The sequence below is a fragment of the Meleagris gallopavo genome, chromosome 24, assembly GCF_000146605.3.
Source record: "Meleagris gallopavo isolate NT-WF06-2002-E0010 breed Aviagen turkey brand Nicholas breeding stock chromosome 24, Turkey_5.1, whole genome shotgun sequence".
Lineage (NCBI taxonomy): Eukaryota > Metazoa > Chordata > Aves > Galliformes > Phasianidae > Meleagris > Meleagris gallopavo.
Genome location: NC_015034.2, coordinates 2680268 through 2694624, shown reverse-complemented (window position 1 = coordinate 2694624; position 14357 = coordinate 2680268). Strand labels below are relative to the sequence as shown.

The 14357-nt window shown below is 38.4% G+C and overlaps 1 protein-coding gene across 1 annotated transcript in view; it reads left to right on the top strand.

Annotated features, from left to right (window-relative positions):
* Window positions 1-1018: 1018 nt before the first annotated feature.
* KAT6A (lysine acetyltransferase 6A) overlaps window positions 1019-14357 on the top strand; it is a 28357-nt gene continuing 15018 nt past the window's right edge. Inside the window, exons 1-5 of the mRNA XM_010723152.2 lie at window positions 1019-1103; window positions 1215-1985; window positions 12686-12794; window positions 13265-13380; window positions 13616-13697. Coding sequence (XP_010721454.1) covers window positions 1383-1985; window positions 12686-12794; window positions 13265-13380; window positions 13616-13697 — 910 coding nt within the window. The 5' untranslated portion in view covers window positions 1019-1103; window positions 1215-1382. The remainder of the gene's footprint in view (window positions 1104-1214; window positions 1986-12685; window positions 12795-13264; window positions 13381-13615; window positions 13698-14357) is intronic.

The following is a 14357-nucleotide window of genomic DNA, read 5'->3' as shown; positions in this document are numbered from 1 at the left end:
TTCGTGATTGCTGGTGAAAAGAAAGAGAACTCCGAGCACGGAGCTTAACGCTGCTGTTCAGCGCGGTAGTTGTGAGTCCTTCTAGTGCTGGAGCCGTGCGGTTTGATGTCTGTATGTAAATATGCTCGGTGCGTTGATAACTCCTTGAATACTTGCTAGAAATCAAATTGGAAGAGAACGGAGAGAACACCTGGCTTATGGATGAAGCCTACCTTGCAAAAAAACGTTATCCCTTTTAATAAATAGATCGTGAATTCTTCAGGGTTGGTGTGCTTTTACACACACACTGTTACCACACTAAGGAAAGTCTTCATTGAAGAGAACTGAAGACTGTAAAATAGAACCTCCTACCCTTACATCTGCATCTTTAATTAACAGTGACACAAGCAATCCTTTTTCATTTGTATGTGATCGCTTGTTACTTTGTCCTCAAGTGTGCTTCATGTATAGAGGATTATACACTTGCAGTCTTTTCTACAGTGGCACATTTAATGACAATCTCAAGCTGTGTTTCTTCACTTTTTTACCTGATGGAACAACTGTCTTGGCTTTTCTTAGCGGGAGGGAGTCAGGTCTATGATTTATGCTCCTGGAAGAGATCTGAGAGTTCCTTGCTGTTTGCTCAAGACTCTTGATTATTCCTACTGTTTTCTATTCAAATTCCAGGCAGTGTCTTCTGTGTGCAGAAATGAAGAGGACTGCTGGCTTGGGTTGTTATCGTTTGGTTGTGGTTTTTTGTTTGTAGATCCTTGACATACGTATGTTTTCAATGTTATCGTAGGTTGTGCTCAGCATTGATAGAAAAGTTGGTGTGGAATTCCTGCTAACTTTGTAGATCAAAACAACAAGAGCACACTTTATTTTTTCCATCCTCCAGGTTGTATAGAATTAATTTTTGCAATATTAAATAGCAATGAAGATAGAACCTTAATCGTTACTTCTGTGTAACAACTGTAGTAATTGATTAAAACTTTGCCCCGTGTGTGCAATGAATTAACGTTGGCTGTTATTTTTTTTGTAATTGTTAATTGCAAATATCTCTTTCTCTCCCAGGTGTAATGTTACAGTTCTTCTAACTGTGAGTGTGCAGACCAAAAGCTGAGGTGAGCTGCGTTGAAATCTGTATATCTTTGTGGAAAAACTTTGTGAAGCTGTTACTGGATTTATTGGAAAGAATTAGGAAATTTCTAATTGTTTTGCTCTCTTCTCCCCAGTGTGACGACGCTTAATGTTTGAGAAAGGAGAAGTAATTCAGAACAGAAAACGTGTATGCTATGGTTAGCTGTTTCCCATCATCCGAGAATCTGTTTTCCCATTGTGTGAAACTTGTTCAGCATCAGGATAAAGGATAACGACTCTATGGATATACAGAAGTCTTCACCATGGTAAAACTCGCCAACCCCCTGTATACGGAGTGGATTTTGGAGGCAATCAAAAAGGTAAAGAAGCAAAAACAGCGTCCTTCAGAAGAGAGGATATGCAATGCAGTGTCTTCGTCACATGGCTTGGATCGCAAAACTGTTCTGGAACAGTTAGAGTTGAGCGTTAAAGATGGAACTATTTTAAAAGTCTCCAACAAGGGTCTCAACTCCTATAAGGATCCTGATAATCCTGGGAGAATAGCACTTCCGAAGCCTCGGAACCATGGAAAGTTGGATGGTAAGCCAAACGTGGACTGGAATAAACTCATCAAACGGGCAATTGAGGGCTTGGGTGAGTCTAGTGGCTCATCCTTGAAGAACATCGAACGTTTTCTGAAAGGTCAGAAAGATGTGTCTGCATTATTTGGAGGTAGTGCTGCCTCCGTTTTTCACCAGCAACTACGATTAGCTGTCAAACGTGCAGTTGGCCATGGCAGGCTCCTTAAAGACGGACCTCTGTACCAGCTCAACACTAAAGCAACCACTAATGCTGATGGGAAGGAGAGTTTTGAGTCTCTTTCCTGTCTGCCTCCGGTGTGTCTCCTTCCCCATGAAAAGGATAAGGTAAGACCCAATTTACGTAGGTATTTTTGTGTCATTGGTGAAACATTTCGTTACATAGTCACAGTTTGAGGTCATTTTGTTTAACTTGCATTTGGTAAAATGGCAAATACACTTTAAGGGTCCTCTGTTCGTATTTCTGAGCGTGACCAGAGAAACTTGAGTAGAGATGATAATTTGTACATTGGACCTGGAAACTGCAAATGAGGTACTGTGGGGAAATTACCTCTTAAGTGCTCAATTCTGCTGTATGGAAACATGACAGGCTTACCACGTGGTTACAGTAGCAAAACTTAGGCAAGTGAGCCTCCCCACTTTTAGTTGCTTTAAGATAGGGTAGATTTGTAAAGCAAACTCGAGATTATCATATTTTTGTGTTTTAATTTGCCTGCCAGTTTAAAAGCTTATTTGAATACAGATAACACTGCGAAGTACTGATGAGCCAAATATTGTCATAGAGGCTTTAAGAATTCACAGTGAGGAATTCAGTTTCTGTCCTCGTATAGCTTTGTTGTTAAATATGAAGAGAAGGTATGTAGGTTATAGCAGTTGAAAGGAGGAGTGAAATCAGAGGATGTGGAGAGCAAAGGAAGTGCTGTAATGAGCAATCATGAGCTACTGCTCTTTGGTGTGCCTTCTACCCATCCTTGAATGTAGCTCATTATTTAAACCAAAGCACTTTTCTGTTGTTTTCTCTGTTTTCATGTTTCCTTTTTCTCCTTTCTTCCATCCTTTTGTGTGCCTGAGGTCTTTGACTGAGGAGTCAAACCTCAAGATCAAGTTGTTGGATTGAAACTGATACCCAGGCAGTATCTTTCCTATCATTTTTATGCTGCTGTGGAAGCAGAGTAAGGCTGAAGTCTTTGTTTATTCAACATCCATTTGCCACTAATCATATCTGTGTATTACTCGTCTCCAAGAGTTCTACAACTTGAAAATTATTTTTTCTATCCATAATATATATTTTTGATGGATTTTTTTGTTGTTGTTGACCAGCGAGGAGGTTTTTGGGTATTCTGCTCACAGTTTTCACTCTGCAGGGAGGGGGAGTATTTGTGATCTCTTAGGATTTGAAGACTTAAAACTACTGTAGGAATCTTCTTCCTAAGAAATCTGCACAGCTGCTTTAACTGAAATTTTAATTGTGAGAGTTCTGTTGTGGACAAAGTACTCGATGGAGTTGCGCTGTAGGCTGGTGGAATGTAATAATATGCTGAAAATTCCAGTAGCTTTTTCAAGTTCTCTGTCTAGATTTGTGTCCTGTGTACTTCTCCAACGTATCTGTAATGAAATCAGTAAAGAAAACTGATGATAAACAAGCCTGGTACGTGTGGGAGCTGGACTGAGAGTGGGATATACCTGCTATGCATATTACTATTAGCTGTGTGTGTTTCACAGCCTAAACAGTCATCTATCAAAACCCAGCACCAGTCTGATATTCTTTCAGATGAAGTGTTCACTGTTTTTGTCACAGAACAGAATATCAGATTGGTCATACGGGCTACCATAAATACTGATTTTCTTTTGAGGTTTGTGTTTAGGCTGTAATATATTCTACTTATTTCTTCTCTACCCGCTCAAGTCTGAGGAGCTTGAGCACAACATGGATGGTTATTAGGTTTAGAAGGTCTTACTGTAAGCTTTTGAACATTAGCTATAGTAGAAATATTGCAGAGGGTTTCCTCACTGAATTCTGACTTATTTTTTGATCTTTTATATTAAGATTCAACATTTCTACTCTTCCTGTGCTATCTCCGTGCTGTGTAACTCATGCTGAGTTTCAAGTTAGTTTCTCGAGTAATTTTGAAGATATTATATGAAAACATGTATGAAAACTATATGAAAACAATGTCAGCATTAACCGGCATGTCAGTGGAAGCCAAAAGATCATTCCTGTTCTACAGGATTTTGAACACATTTTTTTTTTCTTTATGCAGATGTTGTGATAATCTTCCTCCCTTCCACCGTCTTACTGCATCTCAACCAGTTAGGTGTGTGCAAATGCACGCTGAGGTTGTAGTAGTTTTCTTGCTAAGTGCTTGAGAGTGGTGAGGTTGTTTTGTTTGTTTTCTTTAAAGGAAATCATTCAGCACAGCTTTTTCAGAAATATCACTGCCACGTTTCTTTAGTTTGGTTCTCAAAATGGTTTTGGCAATAAGACAAACAAACCCTTGGTCTCCCAGAACTGATAAATCCTAATGACATTTTTCATATTCACTCTTCTTGTATCCTGTGACTGTTTAGTCTTTAACATCCTCTTGAGAGCTCCTTATGTATTCAAGTCCAAACTTATGATTCTTAAGGCTGTCATAGTTCTTTGTTTCATTTAGAAGTATGTTTTCTAGTCAGCTGCAAGTGCTTACTTGTCTGTGTTTGACGACAGTGTCACTTTGCTTAGATGCCTGAAAGTGAATATTCAATTATGTGTATATTATGTGTGAAAGTTGACATTTAAACTTCTCAAATAAAATTAATATAAAATGGTGCCATAGAAGTTTGTTTCGTAAATATTATTTACTATTTTTTCCACCGTCTTTTTTCCTTTTTATGCAGATACTACATCACAGAATTCAGGGCAAAAATCACTAGCAAGTTATCACGGTTCATCAGGTAGCAGTGATGTTTTGATATCTCTAGCCTGAAGAATCAACTTGGGTGAAAACAAGCAAATAGAACAAAGCCTGCTGATGAGTAGAGTTCAGTGCAGAAACTTATGTTAGTGACAATGGCTAATTAAAAAAAAAATAGTAATTGTTTTGAGTGAACTTCACTTCAAGGAAGTAACATTTTTTTTCCTTTCAGTTTCCAGTACTTTAGGAGGTAGAATGGGAATTGCACTTCATAGTATCATAGTATTTCTTCTGACTGTAACTGAGTTTGGCATTGATTGCGTGGTAAGTAATAGACTGGTAAGGTCCACAGTGCTTACCCCATAAAGGAAAATAAGAAGATAGGAGAGGGAATGGCAAATCGTTGCTATATCTAGATGTAAAGGAAAGAGAAGACTGCTGAATTGCTGCTGCTTCTTCTGCCTCTTCAGAATATCTGTATGTGAGGAAGTGTAGATGGCAGGCCTCTCATACTGGGTTAGTCAAAGAGATGATAAGCATGGAGCAAAGAACATTTTACACTGAGACAATTCAGTGGCTTTTCTTCCCACATCTGTAGGGAGAGAACAATACAAGCTAGATTCTAAATAACACAATCCCAAAGTTACAGTGCAGTTTCCAGTTGCACTGTGAAAGTGCCTTTTATGTCATTTAAAACTAGATAAGGATGTAGTAGATGTAAATGCCTAAATATTGTCCTGCAGTGCAGCCAAGAGCAAAACAAGACCTTCAAAAAGTGTTCCCTGGAAAACAAAAAAGTGAGGAGTATCCCTCTAGCTGGAATAGAAGAAATATTTACAGTGGATTCTTTGTGCTGGTATTTCATATGTTCTTATGGCATGTCTGTTTCTCACTTGTGTGTTGCTATCTGTACCTATTGGTACAGATAGGAGTTATTATAAATTATAAATGCAGTATCCTGTAGGCTTTCCCTATAGCAAATAATAGGTCTAAATCCCTTTATTCCATCGTGGTATTTACCTAGTGAAGCCAAACTTCTTGTATCCTTTCAAAAAGTTTCTCTGCTTAAAGGGCACCATGGTTGTTTTGGAGGAATTAAACAAACAATTGTTGCATTTACATTGTGTCTGCCTTAAGTAAATACCTGTTAATTCCATATCTTAAAGCAAAGAGCTGTCCCAGTACTGATAAGGAAGTTATTTCTGGATTGGTCTGTTCTGGGTGGAGTACAAAAAGGATCTGCAACTGGAGCTTTGTCATTACATTTTGAGAGCTCACCCCTGTTCTCCACAGGTGCTCTTCAAGCTTTGGTTACCAGCTGGAGGAGGATTAGGATTCTCTCCCTTCCAGCTGGCTCCTTGGAAGAGAGGTTGTAGTTCTGTCTGAATAATTGTGCTTGATAACAGATGGTCTCCATCTGTACTCTGTAACTCTGGAAACTCGAGTGCTAAAAAAATTACCTTGAAATTGATTTGCTTGATTAGGGAACAGGTGAAGTAGCTCATAATAATAGAGCAAATGTAAGCGTGTCAGAAATGTTGCTGTCATTAACAACTGTAAGTGGACGCTCTGAAACAATGCCCTTAGGATGAAATGATGCACGATGATACAAGAGGGGATCTGGCAGAATTTGGAGAATTGGTAACTTAAGCAAAGGCTTGTGACTGTGGGAAGATAAAAGATGTTGTGATGGAGTGATGTCAGTGGGGTACTACTGAGGAGAAGGTATTTGTAATGGCATGTGCGGACACACCTTCAGAAGAAGGTTAACCAGAGATCTGTCTGAAAAGGATGAGATTAGACCAGTGTGTTGGCTGAATCCCTGTTGATAGTTCTTCTTGTCGTGATGATTGTTAACAGAGATGGAAAGATGCATCTCTGAAGTTTGGCTATTAAAGGAATCTTATTTACTGCAGTCATAGACAGACAGGGTGGATGGATGATGGAGAATCTTTCTAAATAAGTGACAGCTTGACTCCAGAGTTAGCTGTGTTATGTAAGAAGGGAGGAAACAACAGGGAGAAAGAAAATAATCTGCTGTCATTCTGCCCTTTGCCTCGTTTCCCAGCAATTTTATCTTATGTCAAAGTGATGGTAGAATAAAACAGTTAAAAAAAGTATAAAGATGAAATGAAGTAACGTCACTTTCATCAAAAGATGGGTTCCATGTTCTTACAGTAAGTACAAATATATGATCAGCAGAAAATCTGCTCAATAAATCCTATGTGTGGCAGACTGCTGAGTCCTTTGAACTCTGTCCTCTGTGGAGCAGGTGGGTAAGTATGCTTTATTCCTGCCTGCTCCTTTGAGAGTTGCAAGCTAAATTTTCTGAGTCATGTTAGTCTTCATTCTACCTGTTTAGGTTTTTTATTTATTTATTTTCCTTTATTTGTTGAGTGTATCTGCCTTCTCTAGACTCAACAATTTTTCTGACTGTAGAATGCCTTTTGTTGGAACAAGTAATACTGCAGTGTGCATTGAATGAGAAATTGTAGCTTTTTTTCATTATTTGGGAGTCTGACAGTCTTTCCAGTCTTGCTGCTCTTGTGCTACACCTGGATCTTCAGTGAGATTAAAAAGAAAGGACAGAGAAGGGTGTCCAAAAACAGTCTTTGTGCATAGCACCTGAAATCCCATTGATAATCTCTTTGTTTGTTTAGTGAAGACAAATTAAGCACTCTGTGGACTTGTATGAATGATGAATTACAGGTATGATTCTATGAAGACCTATGGATCACCCAAACTTGCTGATTATTATCAATGCCTACGTCAGTTGACTGTGTTGAAAAATGGGTTGGAACAAATTATTTCTCTTGCTACACAGCTTAATACCTGAAACTACTGAATTCTGTGGGTCAAGAGCCTGGAACTTTCTTAAATCTTACTGTGATGAATATGGCAAAACACTGAGCAGTGGATTTTTGTATTGAATAATTACGTGCAGAGTGTTGGGCTTTGTTTTGTTTTGTTGGTTTGTCTGTCTAGTGTTCGAGGCCTTACAGCTTCAAAAGGAAAGGGTAGAATTCAGTCCTTTAGTTCCACTTGTGTGGTTACCCTGAGTGAACTACAGATAGCAGCCCTCTGTAGGTGTTTTTAATGTGCACTGAGTTCTCATTCACAGCTCTTTTTCGTACTTCTGCAGGCACATTTATGTAGGCTACTGCATTGTGTCAGATGTTCCTACTTGCTTGTATTCGTTTTCTAATTGAACTGTTTTCCCTGCCTTTAGGGATGCAGCTGATGTTGAAGGAAAGCAGGGTATAGTATCTAAAGATGCGGTTATTGTATGCACAGAAATTAGTTAGGTGTTCACAGAGACTTCTTCCCCAAAATAGTTATTTGTTAGAAATCAGAATCGTTACTGAAATTCCTTATTTTCTGTGGAAAAACAACAGATCATGGAATGCAAATTAAAAGTTAGGGACAAAGGATGTAAGGGAGCTTCTAAGATAAAGCTTTGAGCAAAGAGAAATGCAGTAACTTGAACTGTCAGGTTCCCAAATCGGATGGTCAGCTAAAGCGAGTCCCATGCAGATAAAAACATTTGGATCTCTTTCCATAGGTTGTTCTCTTTCCCCCTGCCCAATAACCCTGCAGGCAGGAAGTCTTGTGATGTGATTCTGGCAAACAAATCTTACATCGATTTAATCCTTTGAGAGGAGATTTATTGTTGGTTCTGGGAATTTTATTTAATGATGTAGGGTCTAAATATTTCAAGCTAGCATTTTGTGAAGTTCTTATCACAGCAAGGCACTTTAGTTTGAGTGCCAGCCCCAAATCCTCAATGATTTTGTTCCCATAGATTTATGGATGTCAGAATCACCGCGTAGAATTCATCTGTATATACTGTGCTATCTAAACTATTAACCTCCATGTTACTCTTGTACCAGAATTTCAGATGTTCTTTCTATAACAATGCAAGAAAAGATTTGATTTGAATGCTCTCAATTCTTCTAATGATCCTCTTTTGTTTCTCTTATTAAGAGATATGCATTTCATACTTTTCTTGTCTTTATTTTTTTCTCTCCTACACTTATTTTGCTGTTATCTCATTTTAGGCTGTCTACTCTTCCATTTAAATATGCTTCCCTAAGCAAGACCCAGCTAAGTGAGTTAGAGACAGAATGTCTCCATAGGCAAACACACGTGGGTTGTTTTAATAGACACACAAAAGGCTATTACAGTTTACTTAGATTTGTTTTCTTCAGCACAAAGATTACTTTAATATTATTTCCCAAATTATATTGTTTTGAGGTTTTTTTTTTTCCACTAAGTAAAATAACAAAGCATTATCTGTAAAAGAGCTTTGGCAACCTGAAACCCAGCCCAAAGCAGCACCACACCAGCTACTGGGAAGAAAATTTATGCCAAGCAAAACCAGGACAGAGACTAACAAAAACCCATTGCCTAGCATGAATTCTAAGAAGCCATCTGTCAGTGCTCCTAGATAGTAACTTCTAGTTAGGATTCTATTATGCTGTAGTGGTTCTGTAAGTACTGATGATGGCGGATTGTTTCACTGCAGAACTGACAAACTAACATTGAGGATGTTTTAAACAGCAGAGAAAATAAAAGTAAAGAAGGGGGTGAGGGGTGAGTGTGTGTGTTTCTTTTACTCCTGCTTTGGCTTTGCACTGAAGTGATGCCAACAACAGACACAACTACAAGCAGATGTGTGATGATGGAGCAAACGCAGTTGTGGTATCTAGTGAGTCTTGGTGGTACTAAAATGTTTGCAGAAGGTAGTGTGTTCAGGTTATTGACAATTACCACTGACAACACGGACTGCAGAGTTTGCTACGAAGGCTTACCTGTCAGTTTTGAGCAGCTTCCTAACTCATTTTTCCTGAATTAAAAAGACAAGAGCAGATGGATTGGCCAAAACTGATTTTTTGGGGGATTTTGTTTCTTTCTTCTCCCCCGTAGGTACTTTTTTTTTTGAAGTCTCCTAAAGGGAGAGGATATGGTTTGTGTAGAGCATGTTTGGTTTGTAGACATCCTTTGTATAGTAACAACATGTGCTTAGAGGCTGGCAGCCTGTAAGATGCTGTCAGTCTCATTTATTCTGGCTTCCTCCCTCACTGAGTCTGGTGACATCATGCAGATGGATGCTCTTGTGAGAAAAACAGCAGAAGGAGTTGAAAGTCTGCCAAAAATTTGCTATATGAAACTGAGCTGGCTGCTTCCAGTCTTATTTTCATTCTTATTGTGTGCTTGCATTTTTCACTTGCCAGGATGTTCTTTGCTGAACAAACAGAGCAGCAGTGAGGTCTCTCCCATCTTTAGCATAACGCCCTTCACTGAGAAGCTTTAGAGGAGTAGCAGTCTTGTATCTATTCAACATCATTTCAATTTAATTAATTATTCTAAAACATTTTGAGTTCTGGTAGTACCTAATTCCCCCCCAAACTTGAACTCTTTGCTTTGTAAGTCTTATTAAATGTGTTTGTGCTTTGTCTTAGGTGGTAAACTCAGGAAAACATCACACTTGTGAAGGTTAGGTTTGGGAGAATTGGATCAAAGACAAGACAGTGATTATGTGTGGGCATGCAGATTTGAAGGACTGTGGGAGAGCAGCTAGAAGAGCTGAAAAAGATTATTTTAGGCTGTTGTCCTTACAGATGCCCTATAAAATTCTCTTTGACTAAATAAATTATTCTCAAACTTCCTGCAGAGGATATGTGAAATATTTTACTTCTTTCCCCAAAAATTGTGTGAATGTTGCAGCTTTGCTAGAAGGTTGCTTTCACAAACTATTAACAAAGCTATTCACAAACTATTCACAGACTATTAACATAAATGAGGCCAGCTGTGTTTGAGGAATTTTTTTTTTTTGTGAAATACTTTGTTCTTTATCCTCTTCCAGTCTGCAGAAAACTGCTTATATTCAAAGGGAAAAACTCAACTGGTGGAACAGCTAATGAAATTCACCCCAAAGTTTTGCCAGTCAATAAATTATAGAAAAATAAGATATGGGGAAAACCATAACAGGTAGGATTATTCGTGTCTCTCTCTCTATATATATTATTTTTGTGAGGAATATGCAGCTATTAAGGTCATGTAGGCATTTCCTAGCAACCTCACCTAGCTGGAAGGCAGATACAATCATTTGAAAACATTATCTAAACTGAAACAATTCAGATGTGAACTGGTAGTACAGCAAATTCTTAATAACTTACATGCAAGTCTGCAGACCACAGTAGGGCTGTTTTTTAAATCCAGGAGCAAGATATTTTATATTACAGCTAGTGAAAGTCTTCTAGCAGTCTCCTTGATGCAGTGTTGAGTGGCAATCTGGAAGTATCATGAAGCTTTGGCTACTTGATGATTTGAATGAACTTTATTTGTAAATAACCAAACCAGGTTTTCTTCTGGCTGTTGTTAAACTTTGCTCTAGCTGTATGAAGTTTGTATCGGTGGTGTTGGGTAGAAACTTGCACAGTGTGAGTAGAAGTGAAATAAGGCAGTGATTAATGATATTAAGTCGTTTGCAAATACAAGCACAGGGTATCTGAGACACATCTATGTTAAAAGATGATGAAGGACCCCTAAACAGGGGTTTTGGCCAGTGTTTCTGGGATGACTATGGCTGGAGAATCCTTTCCTGGCTCTCTATGGCAGTGAAGATGCTGTCTTTTCCTCACCCACTTGAAGACTCTATGCTCTGCATAACTACCTACACTTGTTTGGTTTTCTCTTTCTCAGCAGAAACTATAATCTCTCTGCTAACTAAACCTATGAATGTCTTTCAGACTGAAAGATTTTGTCAGGTGATTTCATAACAATATACATGTAAACACCTTCTGTGACTTCCAAAGGCCAGGATAAATACTGGTATTCAGGGTGTGGGGTGTTAGGCTTTCCTTTCCAATTAGTCATTCCTTGCTGTGTGGCCTTGATCTGACAGTGAATTTATTCAGGTTGCTCCCACCTAGTGGCTGTTGTAAGGTGCACACCTAACCTGGATCTGTAGCAGGGTAAAGGATACAGCTCGAAACTTCCCATTCCTCTGTAAATGGGGAGCAATACAGAACAAGCTGAGTCTGCGGGAAGCCATCCTGCGTGTAGCTTTTCCTATCATCTGTAACATTATACAGCTGTGCAATTTATGTGCCTGGAAACGTGCCATAATCTTAACTTTTTTCATGTTTCCATTGTTTTAAATGTGTTTCTGACAAATGTTTTTATTTTGTATGCTCGCACAAGTCAAAATTGGACTTGTATCTTTGCTCTTAAAACTGTAACTCACAGACTTTTCTTGGAAAATGCAGAATTGGATTAGAAAGAAATTCCTAATCCAGCACTTAATGTTACTGGAGGTAAGGCTATACTTTCCCTCTCAATAGTTGATCAAGTATCTTTAATTTAAACCAATCAGTTTACTGTGCTCATTACTTGAGGAAGCTGTTACATAATGCCAGTCCTGTAGCATAAAAACTTTACAAATTAAAAGTATTGCTGACTAGTTAATACCTAGCTATGATTTTGCAAGTGTTGTTCCTTATCTTAAATATCTTTTTCTCTTAGGGAATGTTTAAATAACCTGAGCTTTTCCAGAGAGGACAAACCTTTTTGTGTGCTAAATAGGACACTTGCATAATTTCTTGTGAAAGAATTTCCTTTTATTTTCACTTTTCATACACATGTTAATGGTGTTGTGGTAGTTGTCGTTGTTCCATAGGATATATTTTATTTCGGTTAATGTATCACAAACACTTCTGAGATGGTGGCTCTCTGGATACGTGATGGGAATTTCTAAGATTACTCTGTTCTGGGATTACATGTGTGTCACCTCATAGCTCATTCATTTGGTGACAAATTAAGACATCAACATGCTCTAGTTTTCTTTCTCTTACGTCTTAATTTGCTGCTCTTATTTTTCCAAGTTTCCTCTAGTCTTGGAATTCCATTCTCTTTTTTTCCTTTGTCCCTGGGATTATTCCTCCTGTCTTTGGTGCTCGCATTTTTCTTTGGGTTACAGTGTTAATGCAGTACTTACTGTGAGGTGAGAAGCCACACAGTGTGCAGTACATTCTATTTACATGTGATATAAATGCCTGCATGATTAGGTGTATTACATCATTTGCTGCTTTGATATACTGAGTGACTTTGTTGTCTGTTTTTCTCACACAGCCGGTTGCTGAACCAATTCCAATCTGCAGTTTCTGCCTTGGTACAAAAGAGCAAAATCGGGAGAAGAAACCTGAAGAGCTCATCTCTTGTGCTGACTGTGGCAACAGTGGTAGGTGACCATTTCCAATGCTGCTGGTAATAACCCAGTCACCTGAGACAGAAAAGTTTAGTGTAGTGATTGACACTGATGCATACATACTGTATGCACGTGTGACATGATGTGGTTAGCTGAACTGAATCTCTTGGTTCTAGGAGGAGACACTTAAATTAACTTAACACACAAGCAGTTCATTTACTCCCTGAAAGTTTCTTGAAAAATCTAGTCATGGTGACTGGCATAACTCAATTAAGTAATGAAAAATGATCTTGGTGTGCTTTTGAACATGGCCCTGCCATTTACTTTCTAGAGTGCTGTGTATGAGTGGATAAGGATAGAGGCACCTAAGAACAGGAATATCTGGATAATCACATTTCTTCATGGAAATATATGATTAACAAAGTTAACTCTCTTTGAGCTATCTGTGATCATTAGCAGCAGTAGGGTGGTTTTACTGGTATCATGTTCTCCATTTCCTGCAGGTCATCCTTCCTGTTTGAAGTTCTCACCAGAGCTGACAGTTCGAGTCAAAGCCTTGCGATGGCAATGTATTGAATGCAAAACCTGCAGTTCCTGTCGAGATCAGGGCAAAAATGCTGTGAGTATGGACTGATTTAGTATAACATCAGCCTTGTGAATGTTCTGTTAAAATACAACATAAAACAGTTCTGGAGTTAAATATTTGCAGCTTCTGTTTTATAGTCTTTCTGACACCTGTCAAATACCATGTCAGTAGTTTGAGAGCTATGTGTGTATTCTCCCAGATGGTGACAAATTTTAATGGAGGGATTTATGCACATTAAAGAGAGATTAAATTTATCTGTCTTCAACAGGATAACATGCTATTTTGTGACTCGTGTGACCGTGGCTTTCACATGGAGTGCTGTGATCCCCCTCTTACCAGGATGCCAAAAGGTGAGAAGTTTGTGATGAAAGGCATAATTTAATGTGGCGTAGGAAGAGATCAGTGGTTAGAAAGTGCTTCCACACACTTTATTCTCTTTTAGTTATTTTTAACTTGCTCTTTACATTATTGCTTTTCAGGTATTTAAAAAAAGTCTTCAAGAACTGATATATAATAAAATTGATCCATGCAGATTAAAGCGGTCAGCTTTGATTTGAGTGAATAGCTTTGTATGTAAGAAAGAGGTTGGCTTGTATGGTTTTGAAACAATATTTGTTTGGACAGTAGACTGTCCAAACTTCCGAACAACCAAACTTCTCATTTCCATCAGAGAACAGGTTACCTGTGGAAGGTTCTTCTTGATAATTGAAAAAAAAAAATCCTATAGAAGATGATTGGAATTAGTTTATTCGTGATCACAATGTGTGATAATGTTACTTTTTTTACGTGTTTTTAATGTTACTTTTTTTACAATATGCTACCTGTTAAAGAGGCTTCCTAAATGGGTGTGGGAAATATATCATGGTGGGGTGTGAGGGAGTGGGAATTAACCAAATATGGATTTAGATTGCTGGTTTATGCATTGCTTTTCTTGCATGTGTATCTGTGGAGAGGACCTTTGATCCGATTCTTACCTTTTCTTTTGGAAAGCCTGGGGCCTTTAGTTCTAC